General features: G+C 45.9%; 2 protein-coding genes across 3 annotated transcripts in view; both read left to right on the top strand.

Annotated features, from left to right (window-relative positions):
• LOC120475522 (ribonuclease inhibitor-like) overlaps positions 1-23540 on the top strand; it is a 457326-nt gene that overhangs the window by 7849 nt on the left and 425937 nt on the right. The gene's annotated exons all lie outside the window — the stretch shown is intronic.
• Positions 16832-18495, top strand: LOC120486905 (G protein-coupled receptor 4-like). The gene is made up of 2 exons (XM_089132492.1): positions 16832-16912; positions 17241-18495. Exon 2 carries the CDS (start codon positions 17265-17267, stop codon positions 18240-18242), a length of 978 nt encoding a protein of 325 aa, XP_088988618.1. The 5' UTR covers positions 16832-16912; positions 17241-17264; the 3' UTR covers positions 18243-18495.

Genomic DNA, 23540 nt, shown 5'->3' with positions numbered 1-23540 from the left:
AGCTGAGTGTTAAAGTTAATGAGACAATTAAGTGAATAACTGAGTGATGATTGAGCATTATTGAAGACACCTGATGATAACAAGCAGAATCACTGAAGGAGAAAATCACAAATTGTAAGTCACCGTTATGGAGATCAGTGTTTGCTTTAGTTGGGCTCTTGACCCCTATATTATTAACTTAAGATTATGTTTGGCTGTTCATGAGTTATAACAGCCAGGTGATCACATAGAGAAGGTGGAACTGGGGATTGAATCACCAAACTTCTGGTTTGTAGTCAAACTGCATGAACCACTGTTAAATTTACCTTATGGATCATACCAGCACTGCTCTTGCAGAACATACAATTTTAGCCTTTTCAATGAAATTCAAATGATCAAATCAATAAACAAAAAAAATTTCTGGGTGCCACCAATCAAAATTCATTCATGGCTCCCATCATGCATTGCTGCATGAATAAATAATGAGCTTAAGACACCTAAAGCAGAATCACAAGGAAAAAAAAATCTTAAATTGTAAGCCACCGTTATGGAGATCAGTGTTTGCTTTAGTTGGGCTCTTCACCCTTATATTATCAACTTTATATTTTAATTTACTGTTGCATCTGAGTAATACCTGCCAGATGAACAAAGATAAACAATTATAAAATGATGTTGAACATATAATGACATTCATCATTTGAAATTTAGGTCTGTAATTTATTCTGTTGGTTAGTGTATAACTGAGATTCTGCATAAATATCCAGAATGTTCTCAAAAGATGTTTTTTTTACAATTTTTTTTTCTTTAAGGCACACACAGACCTCAAGATTCAGTCAATGCTTCTCAACAACGGTGACTAGTAGAATGTTCAATTAGGAAAGTAAATTACATAGACAATTCAGATCATAATTTATTCAAACCGCAATGCATGATGGGAGACATTAATGAGTTGTGATTGGTGGCAAGAAGGACTATTAATGTCACAACGGTTGAGATAGACAGGCTGATTATTGATATCTGTTTCTACACATAAAGATCAAGTGATTTGATCAGAATAGTTTTATTAAATATTTTCTGTTATAAGAAAATACAGATATGTTGCATAATCACTAAACTGTTGCTAGCAAGTTAATCCTAACCATCAGAATTATGAATTTTTGGAGTTTACAGATCATAGCATGATTATGTCAAAACATAACCAACACTATCGGATCACAGTTTTCTTTGTTCTTTTGCCTGTTATAAATCGATAACAGCAGCCAAACAAAGTTTAAAGTAAAAGTGTAAGGGTCAAGAGCCCAACTAAAGCAAACACTGATCTCCATAACGGTGACTTACAATTTGTGATTTTCTCCTTCAGTGATTCTGCTTGTTAACATCAGGTGTCTTCAATAATGCTCAATCATCACTCAGTTATTCACTTAATTGTCTCATTAACTTTAACACTCAGCTCAGAGTTTGATTGGATGGCTTAAAATGACTTCCATGATGTTGAAGTTACATGAACAAATTATGTTTGTTTAACAAAACAAAGTTATGTGGAACCGGTGGAACCTGTTTACATGAAAAAGTTAAGTAAAGCCAACACATCATTTTTTTGAGTGTTGTCACTGGGAATGGTGTCCAGACTGACCCAGAAAAGGTGAAGGTGATTAGTGACATCCAGACTACCGAGCTCATGGAAGCGGATGGCGTAACTCCTTCTCAGAAGAAGATTCGTTCTTTCCTGAGTATGATCTTGTAATATCAGCATTTCATTATCGACTGTTCTGCTAAGGCAAAACCTCTTTTCAAACTTCTATCAGATCGTTCAGAGAAAAAAAACTTCGAGGAAGTGTAGCCGTGTGAAGAAGCCACTCAGTGCTGTGAAACTTTCACCAGAGGATTGGAGTAGTGAGTGTCAAACTGCTTTTGAGTCTTTAAAGCAGGACTTGTTGCACAGTGTGACTCTAGCACACTCAGATTTCAGTCACGATTTTATTCTCTCTGTTGATGCTTCATTTGATGGGATAGGAGCTGTGTTATCTCAGGTGCCACCTGGAGAGAAGGTTGCACGTCCAGTTGCTTTCGCCAGTGTAAGACTGGAAAAACTGGTTAAAGAGAAAATATCTGACCAGTGGCCTCTAAAGACAAAAGGCATTGCTTGCAAATTAACATTTGACACCCTACCCCCTATTCTCTTTCACTCTCTCAGTCAATGATACTGAAAGCTCACACAAGAATATGGTTTTAATGTGAATATTGTTTAGAATCATTTTGATGTTCTCAGGGTGACTGGTAATAATGTCTCATTCCCAAAGAAGTAAATCAAAAGGTAATAAGTTTAGGAATAACTGTTACACAAAGGAGTGTGGTCTCTAGGGACTCCAAAGGTGTAAATGCTAATTTCCACTGTTCTAAGCTCCTTCCCCCAGTAAGCATGGCTGGGAATACAGTAAATTTCCACTGGAACTTGCATATGAAATGAGGTCTGGTTATAAAGGGAGATGTAACAAGAGTTCGGGGCTGCCTTTCTGTATTCAGATCAGCCCATGATGTTGTATCTTCTCAGCTCAGGTAGCCTAATATGTTGGGTAAAGTTCCTTTGTCCTAAAACAATTGATGGTTTGCTCTGATTATCTTGTGGAACTGTAATAATACATTTACCTGACATAATAAATTGTTATATTTGGCTATTCTAACAGACTTTGACTTTATTTTCATTAGAGTTAAAAGGAATAGTCAAGCATTAACGTATTTAATGATGCACAGATATCATTGATAAACCCTTTTCATTTTATGGAGTCAGATGAAACGAGTTAATACATAAGATTAAATGTGTTGCATTTAATTAAAATTCACTTTGCTTGGAAAAGACGGAACACGATTTAAACCTTCACCACGAATCGAACCCCGCCATTTGGGTCGATTTCGTGGCCCTTTTTACACCAGCAAAACACTCTCCAAGTCTCAGATGAACTACCCAGCATATAGACTCGAGTTTCTGGCTTTAAAGTGGGCTATTTGTGACAAGTTTAGCCATTTGTTAAAAGGGAGACATTTCACTGCATGATCCGATAATAACCCACTGACCTATATTCTTACCAAACCCAGATTGGACGCGTGTGAACAGCGATGGGTGGCGAAGCTTGCTGCATTCGACTTTGACCTGAAGTATGTGCCAGGCCAAAAAACATTGTTGCAGATGCCTTGAGCAGAGAACCCTTTGTCAAGTCTCGTATTAGCCATCGTCTGTTGAAAGAACCATATGTTTCTCTCTTGGATGAGGTAAATGGAGTTGTTACTGGAACTGTGCAAGATGCCTTCCGAGTTACTAACAACTGTCAGAATGTGGAGTCTAGCAGTGATGACGGAACTGAGAACAAGAGGATAACGTGAATGACTCATGTCCTGGATCCATTGATGCTGCTGAAGTTTCTGCTGTTCTAGGTGCTCACTGCGATGGTGCTTAGAGTTAGTCCATTGCCCGTGACAAGTCCGACGTCACTCCAGCTTCCTGATGAAGACACATCTGTTGCAATCCCGTTTTCAAGACTCTCAAATCTCCAAGAGTTGGACAACGTAGTTGGTAGAGTCATCCACTATGTTCGGAGACATAAATGTCCTTCAAAGAGTGAGAAAGTAAAGGAACCTAGCTCTGTGACAGACCTTTTGAAACAGTGGAAAAAGCTGAAGGTTCGTAATCATGTACTGTACAGAGTCAAGAGGGATCGACTGATGAACTAGAAAATCTTTCAGAATGTTGTACCAGATTCCCTAAAGCATGACGTCCTCCGTGGTCCTCCACTTTATTTTTTACAGGAGCGCCCCTCGGAAACTTGTGGATAATGTGTGATTGATAAAATACATCATATCCTTCATCACACATATTGTGTCTGGTCACTTTATCTTATATAAGAATATTATATTACTGTTAAGCCTACTATGGATATTAAAATATGCCGAACCATGTGTCCTGTATCATAGCTACATTAATGACCTTTGCTGCAAGAAAAAAAAAGAAAAAAAAAAGAAAAAAGCATGTAAATCAGTTCAGTATTCAGTGAGATTTGGTTAATTTAATGCGCTGACAGCTCATTTCCCCTGCCATACAGATTACACTGAGCGGAGTGGATGACCGGTTTATGATGGCGGCTCCAATTCTCGTCCGTGCCAATAGGCAGAAGTGGTCGAAAGGGCATCTACAGTACCTATATGATGTCTATGTGCTAGATGGCCCCTCTGCAGTCAAAGAGAAATCTGATTGGCTGATTAAATCGGACTGATAATCTGATTGGGTAAAGAAATGGTTTTTATTGTTTTAACAGATTTATTACTGATACAAGCTCTAACATAAAAACACAATACTGAAAGCAATGCAACCAAGTGAAATTGAGAAAATGAAATTAAGAGAATTAACTATTGGGAATAATTTAATACTTATTCATGGAAAAAACATATTAAAGTGCAAGTCAGTGATTCTTATAGTGTTTAGGCCAGCAGAGAAGGCCTTGCCCTGACGGCCCACCACTGGGTTTTGATGAGAGAGAGGACAAAACTACAAGTCTGGATTAGAATATGTAACTTCTTATATGCTTGACAAAATATCTACCAGATCTAAGAACTCAAACAAAACCTGCGGATCGATGCATTTATTTACGGGTTGAGCAGAGAGGCTGCACAGTTTGACCACCAGGCAGCGGCCGCACACCAGTCCGCCGGATGCTGTTGCTAAGAACTTGTATCACTATCAGACCGGCCCTCACGGCCTCGAAACACTACCGGGAACCCACCGGGAAAAGCCCCGACTCTCCCGATTGCCACTCCATTACTGACTCGTGTCATATGAGAGGTGGTTTGTGGCATTATTCATTATGAATTAATGCTGATGGGAAATGAGGAAATGTGCAATCTCTACTGAATCTCTTAGTAACAAGCTTTCAGGAATAAAGCTTTTGAAAATTGAAGAAAAAAATCACCCACATCCACTCAATAGGGAAGTGTTTACAAATGGCAGAAACCAAATCAATTATGATATTCAGCAGAAGAGCTTCAGGTTAAATCCTTCATGACGGACACTTTAAAGAATGCACAAAAACTGTATTGTTTATCATTTGTGATGAGATCTAGGAAAACCTGTCGGATGTCGCGCTGGTATGTTTCCAGTAAGGTCTAAAAACAGATCCAATGTCAGTTTTTTTTTTTTTTGGCAAAATTGGGTTTTCAATAAATTGTTATTCTATAAAATCTTGTTTTTCATGTCTGAATATATCTTGGGAAAATTCACTAGTTTAGTGCAGAAAAATATCGATTTATACTGGCAAGCTGAAAAGACCGTGTTTCTCTTTAAGAACACGCAGGCGGAGCGGAGGGGCAAAAAACAACAAAATCGCCCATTTAGCTCTCCTTCTCTTAACACTACAAAGACAGTTTCGTCTATCAAAATAAAACAGAATAAAGGTCCCGCCAGTCCTGCGTAAACTACAATGGCACACAAGTTTCTATTTATTTGTTGTTATCCAGCGTTATCGTGTGGTGTGATGCAGAGCACAAGAGAACAACAGAGTCTGAAGCTGCTCACTCAAAAGATCTTGCTCACCTCTCAATCGTCCAATTTCAAAACGGTTTTCACAGGTTGAATTTTGAGTTTGTAAGCTTTCGAATGATGCCTAATCTATGATGATTACTAAAATATGTGAAATGGAAAAAAAGGCAATAGAAAAAGGGCGCCAGTCGCCCCGCTAGCAGGACGTGACCGTTAAGCTAAACCGTTTTTTTTTCTCAAAATTCCATTTCTGAAAATCACAGCGATCATCCGACTTCAGATAAAAATAACTTTTGTTACAGACAAGTGATAAAAGAAATAAAAACAGATTTGGAAAGGTTTAAACCAGCTTTAATATGGTCTCAAAACCTGTAATATGTCAAATTTCAGCATTTGGTGGGTTTTCCCAGATCGCATCACATTTGAGCTATTATAATCTTCTAAATCAGCATCTGAAATATATGCATCACATCACTTTTGTGTTCACTATCAACATGTGGATGAAAGTGTTCATTCCTGCAATTATTAGCATTAAGCTAAGATGCTGTTTGATTGTTCTTCTAGTGAAAAATTCTAATGTTCACAATATCTGAACATGAGTTAGCTAACCCTAATATTAATGGTGCCATAGAATGGAAAACTGTATATACCTTATACGCCCCCACAATGTGCATATACCAGCCCATGGTCTGGCCAGGCAGTGTTAACGTGAACCTGCACAGCCGGATCATCACCAGGTCTGCAGGTGCTGGGAAGAAGCAAGCAACGACACTAGCGGAAATGTCAGATCATGGATATAAAAACTTCATGCAGATTTGTACTCGGCTTTCACCAAGATAAGCAAAAACTAAGACGTAGCTTTACGGTAAACTATGCTTCTCCATCCATTTACGCTTCTTTCAAGCGGTCCTCTCCTTCTGTCTGGCGTTAAGTGTACTTGGCGTGTCAGCACACACGACGGCTGCAACTACAGTGTGGTCTCCCCAGTTGACCAGCACCACAACCGTCTGGATTGAGCCGAGTAGGGGACAACTCTAGGGTCTTCAAATGGGCACCTTCCGTCCTCAGTGTTTCGTCAACTAGCCCACGACACCTCAAGAGGGATCGGCAGTGACTCTGTGACCCCTCCGTCCCCCACTCGACTCAGCCCAGCTTACTGACCTCTACATCACTCCTGCTGCTGAGGTTGCTCCTTCTTCGTAGTTCACATGTGACCTAACCACAATCTCACATTCTCTCTAGTACAGTAATGTTAACCTTAGCTAACTAGCGAGCTCCAAGTAACAAGCATATGTGACCGTGGCCAGGTGTGGCCCAGGTAAATTTAGCAAGATAAGTCTAAAACGATCAAATTAAGGACTAATGCCTGACTACGCCACTTTGGGAATTTCACCCAAAGAATCAAATCATGCAGCTTTACACAGGTTCCCTACCTAGAGGCAAGCAAAACATGGAGAGGTATCAGTCAAATACAAAAAGCTTTATTATATAGGGATAAAAAAACATAAAAGTTTAGATTAGACAAAACCTCACACATCAACTTTAATACAAGCCTACATTAATACAAATATTAGTATTATATCACTATATTAATGGCTATTCACATTCTCTGCTTTTGTAAATGGTTTTATATTGTGTAGTGTGGTTTGCTGATTGCTGATGCAGTTGCGTGTGCATTAACTGTTAATGACGTTTAATACATCTTTGTTTGGTGTTTCTGGAGTTAACTCAGACTATAAAAGATAAAAGATTGCAGAGCAGTTCATAAACACCATCATCTCCTGATGAGCAGCATCTTCAGTCTTCAGTCTGATTCCCGGTAAGATCATGTCGTCTCATGTGGGAATTATTGTGTCCTTGTGTTTCAGTCTTTGCTCAAACGTTAGCACTTGTTGTTCAGCTCTCTAGTGTGCTTGATTATGTGGAGAAGAAACTAAAGAAATTAAGGTGGAATTGTTTAAAGCAGGTTTGAAAGTTTTCTTTAAGATTCTGCCGGATCAAGTTTCCATTTCAGGTTCTTGAGATTCATTTGATGATGACCATAAACTTCATCATCTGTGTTCCCAGGTGAAGAGGAAATGCATTTAAATTGGGGTTTTTTTGGACATACTTAATATGTTTAAATTATACTGTATTAAGTACGTATTGAATGTATTATTGTGAAACAACTTTTCCAGTTATATGCTTAAGATCAATGTTAAGGCGAGACACGGCAGGCAAAAACATCGTGTTTTTTTCACTGGTCAATTTTACGGATTCGTTCAACGTGATTCGTTCAGAATCGTCACGTGACGCGCTCTAACATTATATAATACATGCATCACATATATACTATACTTTTCACACTATATATACAAAACAATTACATTACACAACACATTTCAGTTTCTGTATACTCTAATTACTATATAATCCTAAACAAATGTGTAATTGTGGATCCTGAAGTGTGTGTGAGTCCCTCAGATCATGTTCCCATGTGATGGACTGATGATGTGGCGATGTGTTGTTTTGGATGATCCACGACGGATGAAGCAATGATGAGTTTTGGATGTTATACAGTACAGTGTGATGCATGGATTTTACTTGGACCTAAAGCATATTTTGTCTGTAATTAATGGCTTTTAATAGAAATGAGAGGAATTTTGCCTTTTTTTTTTCTTTTTGAGAAAAGCCTTTTTCTCAGACTCCGAGTGAGGATTTTCCACTTCTGTAGCTCCTACACACACACCAAACTGTACACTCGTATTCCTAACTATATTGTGAAGGTTTGTCCTGGGGGATTTGTTGATATGTCATTCTTGGCCTGATTAATCTGACATATTATGCCTAAAAATGGGGCGGAAATCAATTGTTTAAGGCTATTGGCAGTATTTTCTGATTTACAGTGTAACAAAAGGAGATATTCATAATCCCCTATATGTCTTTTCATGGAATACATCAACAAAATGCTAAAATAATTTTTAACCTTGTTTTTTTCAATGATTCATCACTTCAACATAAATGCAAATGAGCAATTATTTAATTAGATACAGCCTGATTAGCATATTTAAACAAAATTACAGAAAACTCGCAATACATTTTTTTTCTCCTATTCATGCGAGTAATCAACTGGTAAAATTTCTTGGTGATATCTGTAAGTTAATATTTTTACCCTACTGACCTGTAGTGTCTCGCCTTAAACTATTTGCAAGATGTTTGAATATATTAAATTGTGCTAAAATGGAACAACTTCAAGTACATTCAGTGCATTTAAGTGTATTTCTTTACATTATAAATTATACTTTTATATTATTTGAACTACAGTTAGAATATATTTGAAGCTTCATTTTAATGGACTTGAAGAACATTTCAATAGCATTTCAGCTCATTATAAATGTATTAGCATTACAGTAATAGTTTATTATGAAGCTGTTTTTTTTCAGTATTCAAAATGTAAAATTAGAAGTGCAAAAATAATTAAATATAAATGTTAAGACACACACTTTGAAATGAAGAGCACTTTAATATACTATCTTGTGGTGAGACAAATAGACCGTACTATCACCGGGTGAGACAAATAGGAACCTTAAAAACAGGACTTGTTGCACGGGGGAGCGAAATCCGGTGCAACACCGGGCCGGTTCCAGTGGCATGTCATGGCCGCCAGCGTTGACAAACGACAGCTGTGGACACCAATCAGGCCGTTATTGGTGAGCACTTGCGGGAAGAGGGATAAGGAGCAGTTTGAAGACATGGGTTGTTGGTTCTTGGTGCTTGGGTCTCACGTTGGGTTCCCCTTGGCGTTCTTGTCAGCGGACAGCAGAAAGCAGCAACCGCCGTAAGTGTGGGGATGTCTACACATTGAAGACGGGTGAGTGCCTGACACATGGAACTGAGAGAAAAGAGTGATTAAGGGCAGCTCTGAAGATCCATGCTGTTACCAAGGTGAGAAGTTAAGTACACTTCATCAACGTACGAAAGGAAAAGTATGAAAGATCCTGTGAACCATTGCTCTAAAGGAGAGTCAGCAGTCTCTTGCATCCGATCTGCTGCCGTTCTACGAGCTGAGAGATCCTGTGAGCCATTGACCTGAGAGGAGAAAGAGCTGAGAGTCTACTGACTGCTGCGTCCGACCTGCTGCCATTCTATGAACAGAGATCCTGTAAACCATTGCTCTGAAGGAAAGTCTGCTGACTGCTGCGTCCAATCTGGTGCCGTTCTACAAGCTGAGAGATCCTGCCAACCATTATTCTGAAGGAGAGTCTGCTGACTGCTGCCTGCATCTGATCTGCTACTGTTTGAGGAACTGAGAAAGCTTACTAGCCGCTGCCCCGTAATCGGGAGGAGGATTACAGGGGTTGGACAATGAAACTGAAACACCTGGTTTTACAACACAATAATTTGTTAATATGGTGAGGACCTCATTTTGCATCCAAATACAGCACCAATTAATCTTAGGAATGACAGATAGAAGTCCTTCACAGTGACCAGAGGGATTATGAGCCGTTCCTCTTCCAGAACAGTGTCCAGGTCACTATATGATGCTGGTGCACTCGCTCCTCCAAAACACCTCAATAATATTTAGATCTGGTGACTGTGCATGTTCAACATCACTTTCATCTTCATCAAACCCTTCTGTCACAAGTCTTGCTGTGTGTGTTGGTGCATGATCATGCTGATACACGGTTTGAGCATCAGGTGCTCATGATCCTCCAGAAGGGTTTGGTAGTGTCCTCGGCAGTGTCGTGTCCATCAAATACAATCAGGATTGTCATGATATTGCAGCGCAAACCATCACTGATCCACCCGTGCTTCACTCTGAAGATTGGCCGCCAGGCATATAGATGTGAAACCTCCAACATTGGCCAGTGTTTCAGTTTCATTGTCCAACCCCTGTAGCTTGCTATTGTTACCCACCTGTTGTCCTCTGGTGGACGGGAGAGATCTGGTCCTCCGAGGTGGTGTTCCGCCTCCGCCGTCCTGCAAGAAAAGGGTGCACGGCTGTGCCAACGTTACGAGCCAAAATCCCATTCTCTGCTGCTTACCTTCCGCTGTCATCTGTCACAGACCCTCTTGACCTCCCGCTGGCCCGACTTTTTGCGCCGATCCGCCCAGGGAGCGCAAGTTCATTTCCTAGTTGACTGACGTGCATCTGTGTGCGGGGAGCAAAATAGGAATGAGACATGCGTTAGTGTATAAAGTAATTTGCGCCAGGTGCAAGATGGAGCCCAATGTGTTCATATAACTTCAACACATTCAAATAATGTGTTGGCTTTAATTAACTTTTTTATGTCAACAGGTTCTGATATGTTGGCTTAAAATAACATTTTATATTTATTAACAGGCTGCACATAACTGGGTTACATTGAAGCAGTGTCAAAGTTAATGAGATAATTAAGTGAATAATTGAGTGATGATTGAGCATCATTGAAGACACCTGATGTTAACAAGAAGAATCAGAATTTCTGAAGGAGAAAACTGGAATTGAAAGTGTTCAGTGCTTGTTTTAGTTGGGCTCTTGACCCTCACATTATTAGTTTTAGATTTTGTTTGGCTGCTGAATTATAATGATATATATATGTGGTAAGGTTCAGAGGAGGTGATGGAAGAAGGCAAAGGGGTCGGCAAATACTGGAGCTTGTGTGCTTTATTTAGACAGAACAGAAAGATACTCCTTCCACAGCGACTTAGCGCTTCACAATAAATTCAACAGCACAATAGAACAGACTCGTTCCAGCTGATCCACAGCTTCCTTCCCCCTCGAATGGTTCACTCTTTCCACAGCTTACAGCTTCCTTTGGATTCGAACAGTTTACTCTTTCCACAGCTTTCCAGCTCCCGGTGTCTGCACACAAGCTCCAGACTCTCTCAAATGAAGCGTCCAACTGAGCCGCTTATATACTCTCCCAATGCCAATCACTGCAATCACAGACAGGTGTTTATCATTTGAACTTGACCCGCTTATTTCCCGCTCGACTCCTCCCCCGCTCTCCCGCTGCAGACAGCGCTGAACCACGCCCCCCATACCACATACCCCCACCGCCCGCCTCAGGCCGGGGAGCCGTCCGGCCTGCAGCCTCCCCCCCCCCCCCCCCCCTCCGGGAGAGAAAGTCGGCCACAGCCATCTGTGCACCCGGCCTGTGGATCACTCTGAATTTGAACGGTTGTAATGCTAGATACCAACGAGTGATCCGCGCGTTGACATCTTTCATGCGGTGGAGCCATTGCAGGGGAGCGTGGTCCGTACACAGGGTGAACTCCCGACCCAGGAGATAATAGCGGAGGGTGAGGACAGCCCACTTGATGGCCAACGCCTCTTTCTCAATGGTGCTGTACATCGTCTCTCTCTTGGAGAGCTTGCGACTGATGTACAGCACCGGCCGTTCCTCGCCCTCCATCTCCTGGGTCAAGACCGCACCCAGTCCTCTGTCCGACGCGTCTGTCTGCAGAGAAAAGGGAAGAGCAAAGTTAGGAGCCTGTAAGAGCGGGCCGCCACACAGAGCTGCCTTTATCTGGGTAAAAGCCTGCTGACATTGCTCCGTCCACTGGACGGTATCTGGCGCCCCCTTTTTAGTTAGATCAGTCAGCGGGCTAGCAAGGTCCGAATAATCAGGCACAAATCTCCTATAATATCCTGCCAGCCCCAGGAACTGTCTAACCTCCTTTTTGGTCTTGGGTCTCGGACAGGTCGCAATCGCTGCGGTCTTGTCAATTTGGGGACGCACCTGTCCGTGTCCCAAGTGGAAGCCCAGATACCTGACCTCCACGCGCCCAATCGCACACTTCTTCGGGTTGGCCGTGAGCCCCGCCCTCCTCAGCGACTTGAGAACCGCTCGCAAATGCTGCATATGCCGCGGCCAATCATTACTATAGATAATAATGTCATCCAAGTACGCCGCAGCATATGCAGCATGCGGCCGTAGAATCCGGTCCATCAAGCGCTGGAAGGTGGCGGGTGCCCCGAACAAACCGAACGGAAGGGTGACAAATTGGTGTAATCCGAACGGCGTCGTGAAAGCAGTCTTTTCTTTGGACATTGGAGATAAGGGGATCTGCCAATATCCCTTCGTTAAATCCAGTGTCGAATAAAAACGAGCCGTGCCTAGCCGATCGAGTAACTCGTCAACCCTTGGCATTGGATATGCATCGAACTTCGATACAGCATTCACCTTGCGGTAATCCACACAGAACCGGACGGTGCCGTCGGTTTTAGGCACTAAAACTATCGGGCTTGCCCAGTCACTGTTGGATTCCTCTATTACCCCCATATCCAGCATCGCCGCTAATTCATCCTGAACTACCTTTTTCTTATGTTCAGGTAATCTATATGGCCGGCTGCGAACCACCACGCCCGGCTCCGTCTCAACGTGGTGCTGTATGAGATTCGTTCGGCCAGGGAGGGGTGAGAACACATCTGCGAATTCCGCTTGTAGCTGTTGGATGTCAGCGATCTGGGACGGTGAGAGGTGGTCTCCACAAGCGGCCAGAGGGCGGGATTGCACTTTTACATTCGCCTCTGGCCCGAGATCCTCCTCCCCACTCACCACCGTCGCCAGCATCGCTGACTCCACCTCATTCCATTTTTTAAGGAGGTTGAGGTGGTATGTTTGATGTGCTCCCCCCCTATCTGAACGAATGATTTCATAGTTAAGATCATTAACTCGCCGTGTAACCACAAACGGTCCTTGCCACTTGGCGAGTAATTTCGAGCTGGATGTGGGAAGTAATACGAGCACTTTATCTCCCGGTGCAAATTTACGTAGCTTAGCCCCCCTATTGTACAGCCGACTTTGTTTGTCCTGAGCCTGTAACAAATTCTCCATAGAGAGCCGCCCCAAAGTGTGGAGTTTTGTTCGCAGGTCCAGGACATACTGAATTTCGTTTTTGCTATTAGAAGGTCCGTCCTCCCAAGCCTCCCTAAGGACATCCAAAACCCCGCGGGGCTGGCGGCCATAGAGAAGCTCAAAGGGGGAAAACCCCGTGGAGGCTTGGGGGACCTCCCGTACAGCGAACAAGAGGGGTTCCAACCACTTATCCCAATTTTTGGCGTCTTCCCGCACGAACTTACGAATCATGGATTTTAACGTGCGATTAAATCGTTCCACCAGGCCGTCGGTTTGTGGGTGATAGACGCTGGTGCGAATCGATTTAATGCCCAATAATTCATATAGTTCGCGTATCGTACGTGACATAAACGCCGTGCCCTGATCGGTGAGAATCTCTTTTGGGATTCCCACCCGGGAGATTAATTGAAACAGCGCACTCGCAACGCTTTTAGCCGAAATATTGCGTAGTGGGACTGCTTCAGGGTATCGCGTGGCATAATCCACCAGGACTAATGCAAAGCGATGCCCCCGTGCTGATCGCTCTAATGGCCCGATGAGGTCCATGCCAATTCGCTCGAAGGGGACCTCGACTAACGGCAGGGGGCACAATGGTGCTTTACTATGGGCCGGAGGGTTCACTGACTGACATTCATGACAAGACGCGCACCACCTGCGCACATTCTCATGAATGCCCGGCCAAAAGAATCGGGCCATTAAACGATTTAACGTGGCTGCCTGCCCGAGGTGTCCAGCCATCGGATTAGAATGAGCCGCCTGGAAAAGCATTTCCCGACGGCTTTTAGGTACTAACAACTGGGTTGTATCTTGCTTTGCCTGGATGTCCTGAGTCACCCGATACAACCTATCTTTAATCATGGCGAAATATGGGTACGTGAGCGGCTGATCTGGCCGCACCGGCTGCCCGTCGATGACCTGGACCCGTTAAAACGCGTTTTTCAGCGTATCATCTCGGGACTGTTCCAGAGGAAAATCATCACGGACCGAAAAGATGGGTATTTCGGCCCCGCTCCGTTCCTCTGGATCAGCCGCCGATGGTCCCGGAACAGCTTCGCCGGCCTGAACAGTCGCCCCACCCCGGTGCCGTTGTTTTTTCCCAGGAGCACCCGCACACAAACAAGCCAATAATGATTGAAACCCCGGCCAATTGGTACCCAAAATCAGCGGGTGCCGGAGGTGCGGATTAACTGCCACCTCCACACTATGTTTTTGTCCCCTAAATCGGATTATGACTGGCACGACGGGATACCCCATCACCTCGCCGTGCACACACCGCACCATAACCTCGCGGCTCTTATCCAATGCCCCTGGCTGAATCAAGCTTTGGTGGATGGAGGTCTGGTTACAACCTGAATCCACCAAAGCTTGACACGTAACCCCCTTAATACTCACGGGTATCTGATACAGCCCAGTCTGATCGGGGGCAGCCTGTGGCGCATAGGGGACCCGAATGAAGGTGTCCACCTCCATCAATGGACACCTGTCGATAAAGTGTCCCGGGTCCCCACAACGCCAACAGGCCGGCCCAGGCCTCCCCGCTACTCCGGCGGCGGGAAGCGGGTCAAGGGATTGGCGTTGGGAGAGCGCGGGGCCAGAGGACGCCGGAACGCTCCCGGTCAGGGATCCTCCCCGGGGTGGAGCACGGGGCGCCTCAGTGCTCGCGCCGGACCTCCAGCGGGGTGCTGGTCGCGGGGGAAATAAACCTCGAGACCTGGGAGCCGGATCGTCGAGCGGCCCCATCTTGTGGAGGGCTGGGGCCGCGGGCGGGGAGCGGACCCCCTGGTCCACCCAGCTCCGGAACTGCTCGCGGGCCTCCCGTTGCTCCTGGAGGAGCGCGTCGAAGCGTCGTTCCTGCTGCTCCTCCATCTTCAACAGGGCTGCCTGATGTTGCTGATGCAAGCCCGCGAGCCCCTGGATGATCTCCGCAAATGGCGAAGACAGAGGATTCCTGGCGGCGGCTGCTTCTTCCATCCCGGGTTTCGGCACCAGTGTGGTAAGGTTCAGAGGAGGTGATGGAAGAAGGCAAAGGGGTCGGCAAATACTGGAGCTTGTGTGCTTTATTTAGACAGAACAGAAAGATACTCCTTCCACAGCGACTTAGCGCTTCACAATAAATTCAACAGCACAATAGAACAGACTCGTTCCAGCTGATCCACAGCTTCCTTCCCCCTCGAATGGTTCACTCTTTCCACAGCTTACAGCTTCCTTTGGATTCGAACAGTTTACTCTTTCCACAGCTTTCCAGCTCCCGGTGTCTGCACACAAGCTCCAGACTCTCTCAAATGAAGCGTCCAACTGAGCCGCTTATATACTCTCCCAATGCCAATCACTGCAATCACAGACAGGTGTTTATCATTTGAACTTGACCCGCTTATTTCCCGCTCGACTCCTCCCCCGCTCTCCCGCTGCAGACAGCGCTGAACCACGCCCCCCATACCACAATATAATTATAATGAGTTATAAAAGCCAGATGAACAAATAGAAAAGGTGATCTGATGGTGTTGGTTGTGTTTTAACATAATCATTATATCACAATCATTTGACCTGAATCACTGAACACATATGGGCTAGAACCCTATTTCTAAGTTTACCTTATGAATCTCAACAATGATGACAAATATGAAGCTTGCCGCAGTGCATTCTGGGTGCCACCAATCAAAACTCATTCATGGCTCCCATCATGCATTGCTGCATGAATAAATAATGAGCTTTTGTTCAGAGGTGATCTGTTTGTCACCATTGCTGAGATTCATACGCTAATTCTTGATGTCTGTCTCTGCATATAAATGTTTTTTAAAAGTTTCTTTTTTTGTTGATTTGATCATTTGGATTTCATTGAAAAGGCTAAAAATGGTATGCTCTACAATGACAGTGCTGTTATAATCCATAAGGTAAACTTAACTCAGAAACTGTGTTCTATACAAGTTCAGGTCAAATGATTGTGAAATAATGATTATGTTAAAACCCAATCAAATCCATCAGATCACCTTTTTATTTGTTCATCTGGCTGTTATAACTCAGATGAAGCAGACCCTGTTGTGAGGGTCAAGAGCCCAACTAAAACATATACTGATCTCCATAATGGTGACCTAAAATTCTGTTTTCCTCCTTCAGTGATTCTGCTTGGTAACATCTTCAGGTGTCTTCAATACAGCTCAATCATTACTCAATTATTCAATTAATTATCTCATTAACTTTGACACTGCTTCAGTGTTCATTTAACACTCAGCTCACAGTTTAATGGGGTCGCTTAAAATTACTTAATTTCATTGTTGAAGTTACATGAACAAATGATGTTTGTTTAACGTAACCCAGTTATGTGAAACCTGTTTACATAAAAAAGTTAAAGTCAACATATTTTTTTGAGTGCTGTTTCACACATTGTATCAAATAGTGTGTGTAATCTCAGGCATTTCCTCCATTAGATCAACCAGCTTTAAGATCATGTGTGTTTCTCCAGTGTGTGCAGTGAATGAAGAGCTCTTTAAACACGGCAGTGGAAACTGTGAAACATCTGTCAGTCTGTGTGTTATTCCACAAACTTCTGCTTTGACCTGCAGACCAAACACACACTCCTGTCAGTAACGTAAGTTCTTCAAGATTTATTCCTCCTTTAATAAACCATTGAACACTTGCAGCTGTGATGGACTGAATATTCACAACAACAGCATTCTTGCTTCTGTCATATTGTTCAAATGGAGGAAACTTTACAAACTTTAATCTTACTTTTCACGTATTTCAAGCTTTCTAACATTACACACACTCTTCTAAAGAACATGTGAAGCAAACTGAGCAAACTTTATTTCAACAATCACACAGAATATTTATCTCCAATGTTTTTAATAAAGAAAATATATGATTACAATAGTAAATGAATGCATGTTTTTTAAACTAATGACTGGTTTGTTATTTAGTGCCTGTCAAGATTTCATGAAACAATGGCAGAACTAAACGCCAGCATCAACGGATCAACTGGAGGAGATTATAAAGATGAATGGAGTCGCCAGATGAAGGAATTTCTCAACAAACTTGATGGTGTATACTCAATAATAATCACGATTGTTGCCATTGAGATTCCAATCATGATCTTAACTCTGTTTGCGTTGTGTGCTCTTCTCAAATCTCAGCGCTCCACTCCAGTTTTTGTTATTCATTTGATTCTGTCAGATCTCATTCAGATCATTTGTAAATTAACATGGATAATCACAAGGTCAGAGAAGCTATATAATGCATATGTTTATAATTTGATTGCGGGTGTATATTTTATGGCATGTGTTGCTCTTGAACGATATCTTCTGGTTTCTCATCCTATCTGGTCCAGATCTCATCATTCACTGAAAGTCTGCTGTGTTATTTCTGTGATCATCTGGTTTGTTCCTCTGATCTTTGCAGACGTTAACTCCAATTATCTGTTTAGACATCTACCCCGAGCGATCGGCTGTTTAATCCCCTACCCGATAATCATTCTGTGTTTTATCGGCACTTGTCGCGGTCTTTCACGTGCAATATCTCTTACTTCTGTAAAGCGCAAAAAGATTTTGGGCAGTTTGTTCCTGGTGCTTCTGACTTACACTTTTCTCAGTCTCCCCCACATAATCACGACTTTTATTATAAAATATAGAGGTGGTAACAGTTACAGTTTATTGCTTGATATATTTTGGTATTTTTCTGCATGTCTCATGTTCCTGAACCCGCTGGCTGACTGTGTATTGTACATGTTCATCAGGCCTGATGTCGGAGGGTTAATGAAGTCTGTTCACTGCTGTTGTAGAACTGACACTCCTCAGGATTCGACACACAGACGGGACGAACACTCTGGAGACAGTAGTGCAGCGTTTGCCTGCTGTGTTTCAGTGCTAAATCCTGCGTCTCATTCACGGACCTGCACTTCAGTTTCAACATCTGCACATACATGAAGTCAATGCCATTCTGTTCACTCACACACCCTTCCTTTCTATGGCATTCAGCTTTATTAGAGACAACTCTTGATTCATCAAACTCTAAACTCAATTGCTCTGTTTGCGGCCCATAAAACACATGCGGTGAACAGAGTTTTATTAAAGATGTGTTGATGTAGTGTTGATGCTTCTGCTGGCGTTCTGGATCAGCAGGACTTTATCATACGATGGAGAGGAGGGGTGTATAAAGCACGGTTTATTCTCACTTCATTCCCCCGATAGACTGACAGATCAACAACATCAAGTAGTTTCAGGTCGTAGTCTTGCTTGTGTTCCTAATGCATATAAATTATACTCTTTTGACCAAATAACTACTATTCACACTGTTACAAAGATAGTCCACTCAAAAACTGACATAATGTACATATACTCTCTTGTCGATCAAAAGATGAATAACTTTCTTTCTTCTGTGGAACATAAAAGACAATATTGTGCGATTTTTTGCCCATACATTAGAAGTCAGTGGACAGTTTTGGGTAAACTATCTCTAAAAACACTTGATTTAAAGTGCAGAAAGTATATTAGAAGAGATCTAAGTTTATATTAAATATTAACCAGAGCTTGCATGGAAATCAGAAGAGAGTTATTTGTAATATTGTTGTGTCTTTATAGAAGTGTTTCATGTGTCACATATGGAGTCAGAGACTGTCCTGTATTCTCTCTCTTCTATCATTAATATAATTAAAGAGCTCTCAGTTCTCCTGTGTGTTTCTGTCTTATTTGACTAATAACAGCTGAGATGAACTGAGAACAATAGTTACTGACAAATATACATTATTTACTATATTTAAAACCCCAAATAAACACAGTTCCCTATCGTAGTCACTTCGAGTTACGTCAGAAGTGACGGAGATTGGGGGTTTCGCATAGAAAGCCAATCCTCTTCGAGTATTAAAACACGAGCCAATGGCATGCAATGCCTTGGGGCTGCGGAAATTTGCATAGCGTACTCCGCCCTACTCCGTGAGTATAAAAGGAGGAAGTGAACGCAACCGCAGTATGTTTTCGCTTCGGAGCCAAGAGAACCTCTTCACTCCTGAAAGCACTGTTCAAGACTCTTCGAGACGAGCGTCCTCTTCAGTGTTGGTGTGACGGCGGTACCCAGCGAGATTCTGCATCGCCTGCGATCTGAGCAGTGGTCTGCCAGACTTTGCGCTTCTCCCTGGTCGCTTCAGCGCTGAAAGAGTGAATTTCCTCCTCTCATTGAAAGAGCTGCACGCGCACGTCTTTTTAAAGACGGTTCGCCCGTGCTCTTCTGGGTGTGATTGATTTCTGTCGTCATCTGATGGTCACGATCGCTGCTTTGTATGCCTGGGCATTTCAGCATGCAGCAGCAGCGTTCGTGGATGACTCATTTTCCTTCTGTGGGAACATGACCATCTCTACACTGAGGTCGAGACTCAATGATCTCACTTGAGTGAGAGTCCCGGTCCCCCCCGCTCGATCGGTTTCCTCCATAGGGGGCCCGTCGACCCGGGGACCTGGTGATTTACGGTGATGGTGTGGGATAAGCCCCGACGATTCCTCGGGCCACACCTCCCGCCTCAGTGCGAGAGCCAGCGAGCGTTAGTTCGATTCAGTCGGTTGCTTCTTCGGTGGCACCGGGTGCTTCGGGCAGCGCTCCAGATGATGATGCGATGTCGATCACAGCATCACTAGGCGGGCTTGACTCCTCGGGAAGTGAGGATGCGGCCGCGTTGCCTCCCTCGGGAGCGTCAGCGCCGCCGTGTCTGATCCCGCGATGATGGCCGTGCTATCTCGGGCGTCCGTGAGCATCGGGTGGGGGTGGAACTCCGCCCCTCCCCGATCTCTCGCGGCTGAATAATTGGTTTTTGGGTAACGCTGCCGCCTTACGGCCACGGCCAACCCCAATTTCCTTTTTTCCCCGAGTTGCATGCGGAACTGACACGCACTAAAAAATAAATAAATAAAAAAAAAAAAAAAAGCGTGCTTAGTTCCCCGCCCTTCCTCCCCTCGGCGATGCGGCTGTCTGTGGGTACGCTGGGGCTCCCCCGGTCAACCGGCGGTTGCTCTCAGATGCCCCTCCAAAGCCTATGGGTTCTCGTCGTCTATGGCGGCGCGATTCTGTAGAGCGGCGGGACAGGCAGCCTCCGCCCTGCATATGATGAGCACCTACAAAGCTAGCTGCTCAGGAATGTGCACGAGGAGGTGACGGACCAAGCGAGCTGCGAGCCTGTCGCCTACCTTGTCCTTAAACGGGTCACGGAGGCGGTCGCTCGCTCCCTTGGTCAGGTGATGCCCACCGCTGTGGTCCAGGAGCATCATAATGTTCGGCGGTGCGGTCCAGGACTTTGCCCAGCACTTCTCGACCGCCTAGGAGCAGACGAGGGCGGTTTCTCTGCCCCGACGGCCAGCTGCTGCCTCCAACCAGCCGTCGGCTCGGACGCCTCCGCCAGCTCGCCGCCGAGGACGCCCCCCTGCGGCTCCCTTCCCTCCCACGCGGCCCCAGCAGCAGCCTTCAGCCGGTTCGCGTCGCGGAGGAGGCCACAGGTAAGCGTCCCAAGAAAAGAGCCCCCCCTCAGGCCGCGTGCCCCGCTAGATGCCAGGCGAAGCGATGTTCCTGAGGCGGGCCGCTCAGTGATAGTGTCATGGTTTTTCTCAGGAGGCGGTGGCAGGGCCCCTCCTTCCCCGGTGGAGGGCCGGTGGAGAATCTTTTGTTCTAGCTAGCTCCCTGAGCTGGTTGAGGGAAAGCGGACACTGTCATTGAGCACACAGACTGGAATGAGCGCGCACGACGTCCAGTGCGTCGCCCCGTTCATTCCTCTCTGTCTCGGAGGGCGCGGAAGGGTGCGTGTGTCGTCCCCGGGCTACGCCAATCCCTTCCCCCTCTGTCGCCAGACCCCCGGCAGAACAGACCCCCGTGGAACGCTCTGCCTTCCCTGGTCTCTTCTGTCGGGGAGCGGGTTTCGACGGTGCATCCGGACGGGGTAACTCCTGCACGCATGCCGGTCGACCCGCCTCGCTGCCCCTCCGGGGGGACGTCTGTGGTTCGCATGACCCCGTTGGCTCACTTCCTGGAAGCCTGGCTAGCGCTTCCCGGGGTTCCCGCTGGGTCATCAGAACGATCGGATTCGGCTACGCGATTCAGTTCGCACGGTCTCTTCCCCGCTTCAGGGGAGTTCGCTCCACGACGGTTGGTGGCAATGCCCCAGTCTTGAGAGCGGAGATTGCGACCCTGCTGGCGAAGGGTGCAATCGAGACGGTCCCTCCAGCCGAGGTGAGGTCCGGGCTTTACAGCCCCTACTTCATTGTCCCCAAGAAAGACCGGTGGGTTACGACCGATCCTGGACCTGCGCATTTTGAACCGTTCTCTCCATCGACTACCGTTCAAAATGCTCACGGCCAAACGCATTTTCGAATGTGTTCGGTATCAGGATTGGTTTGCAGCGATCGACCTGAAGGACGCGTACTTCCATGTCTCCATTCTCCCTCGACACAGACCGTTTCTTCGGTTTGCCTTCGAGGGCCAGGCATACCAGTACGCCGTTCTCCCATTCGGGTTAGCTCTGTCCCCTCGCGTCTTCACGAAGATCGTCGAGGCAGCCCTTGTTCCCCTTCGCGAACACGGGGTTCGCATCCTGAACTATCTCGACGACTGGCTGTTACTAGCACACTCTCGAGCTCAGGTTTGCGAACACAGAGACCTGGTGCTACGGCACCTAGCCCGTCTGGGCCTTCGGGTCAACCGGGAAAAGAGCAAACTTTGCCCCGTGCAGAGGATCTCTTTTCTCGGCATGGAGATAGACTCGGTCGCCATGTCCGCGCAGCTCACGAACGAGCGCGCGCACTCACTGCTGGCTTGTCTTCGACAGTTCGAGGGCAAGAGTGCGGTTCCACTGAAACTTTTCAGAGGCTCCTGGGGCATATGGCATCCGCGGCCGCGGCAACGCCGCTCGGTTTGCTTCATATGAGACCGCTTCAGCTGTGGCTTCGCGATCGAGTCCCGAGGTGGGCATGGCATCGCGGCTCGCTCCGAGTTCCAGTGACTCCGACGTGCCGCCGATCCTTCTTCCCGTGGTCGAACCTCAGCTTTTACGGACAGGGTCCCTATTCAGCGAGTTTCCAGGCATCTCGTTGTCTCCACGGATGCGTCTACCACGGGTTGGGGTGCCATGTGCAATGGGCATGCAGCCGCCGGTTCCTGGACAGGAGCCCAGCGCCTCATGCACATCAATTGCCTCGAGCTGTTGGCAGTACGGCTCGCCCGGCACCGCTTCCGAGCGTGCTCTAGGGCCAGCATGTGCTTGTCCGCTCAGACAACACTACGGCAGTAGCGTACATCAACCACTAGGGGGGGTCTACGCTCGCGCCGGTTGTCGCAGCTCGCCCGCCACCTCTTGATATGGAGTCAGAAGCACCTGAGGTCCCTTCGTGCAGTTACATTCCTGGAGACCGGAATCGGGCAGCCGCGAGCTGTCCCGGGCCCGTCCCATCTCCGGCGAATGGCGACTCCATCCCCAGTCGGTCCAGCTGATTTGGGACCAGTTCGGGGAGGCACAGTTAGACCTGTTCGCCTCTCGGGACTCGTCCCACTGCGCCCAGTTATTCTCTGACCCGCGGCTCTCTCGGCTCGGATGCGCTGGCGCACAGCTGGCCACGGGGCCCACGCAAGTGTGCGTTCCCCCAGTGAGCCTCCTTGCACGGGTGTTGTGCAAGATCAAGGAGGACGAGGAGCAGGTCTTGCTGGTAGCCCCCTACTGGCCCACCAAGACGTGGTTCTCCGAACTCTTGCTCCTCGCGACAGCACCTCCTTGGCCTATTCCTCTGAGACCGGACCTACTCTCTCAGAGACGGGGCACTCTGTGGCACCCTCGTCCCGATCTTGGAGGCTGCACGTGTGGCTCCAGGACGGGACGAGGCAGGTTTGAGTTCGCTGCCACCTGCGGTGGCGGCAACCATCACTTCCGCAAGAGCGTCGTCCACGTGACACCTTTATGCGTTGAAGTGAAACCTCTTCGTCAATTGGTGTTCTTCTCGCTGAGAAGACCCCCGGAGATGTTCGATCGGAGTCATGCTTCCTTCCTGCAAGAGGGGTTGGAGCGCAGGCTGTCGCCCTCCACCCTTTGGATTATGTCGCGGCCATTGCCGCGTCTCATGATGCAGTGAAAGGTAAGTCTATGGGAAGCATGACCTGGTCATCAGGTTCCTGAGGGGAGTGAGGGGGCTAAATCCGCCTCCCTCCCCTCCTGCCCTCTGGGGACCTCTCAGTAGACCTGGGTGCTCTGCAGAGGCCTC

The sequence above is a fragment of the Pimephales promelas genome, chromosome 2, assembly GCF_988280905.1.
Source record: "Pimephales promelas chromosome 2, fPimPro1.hap1.1, whole genome shotgun sequence".
NCBI classification, from domain to species: domain Eukaryota; kingdom Metazoa; phylum Chordata; class Actinopteri; order Cypriniformes; family Leuciscidae; genus Pimephales; species Pimephales promelas.
Note: the sequence above shows the minus strand (reverse complement) of the source record. Positions and strands in the feature narration are given on the sequence as shown.

What these genes read in the sequence shown, in the direction of transcription:
- LOC120486905 (XM_089132492.1), top strand. Translation starts at nt 17,265, where the DNA reads ATGGCAGAACTAAACGCCAGCATCAACGGATCAACTGGAGGAGATTAT.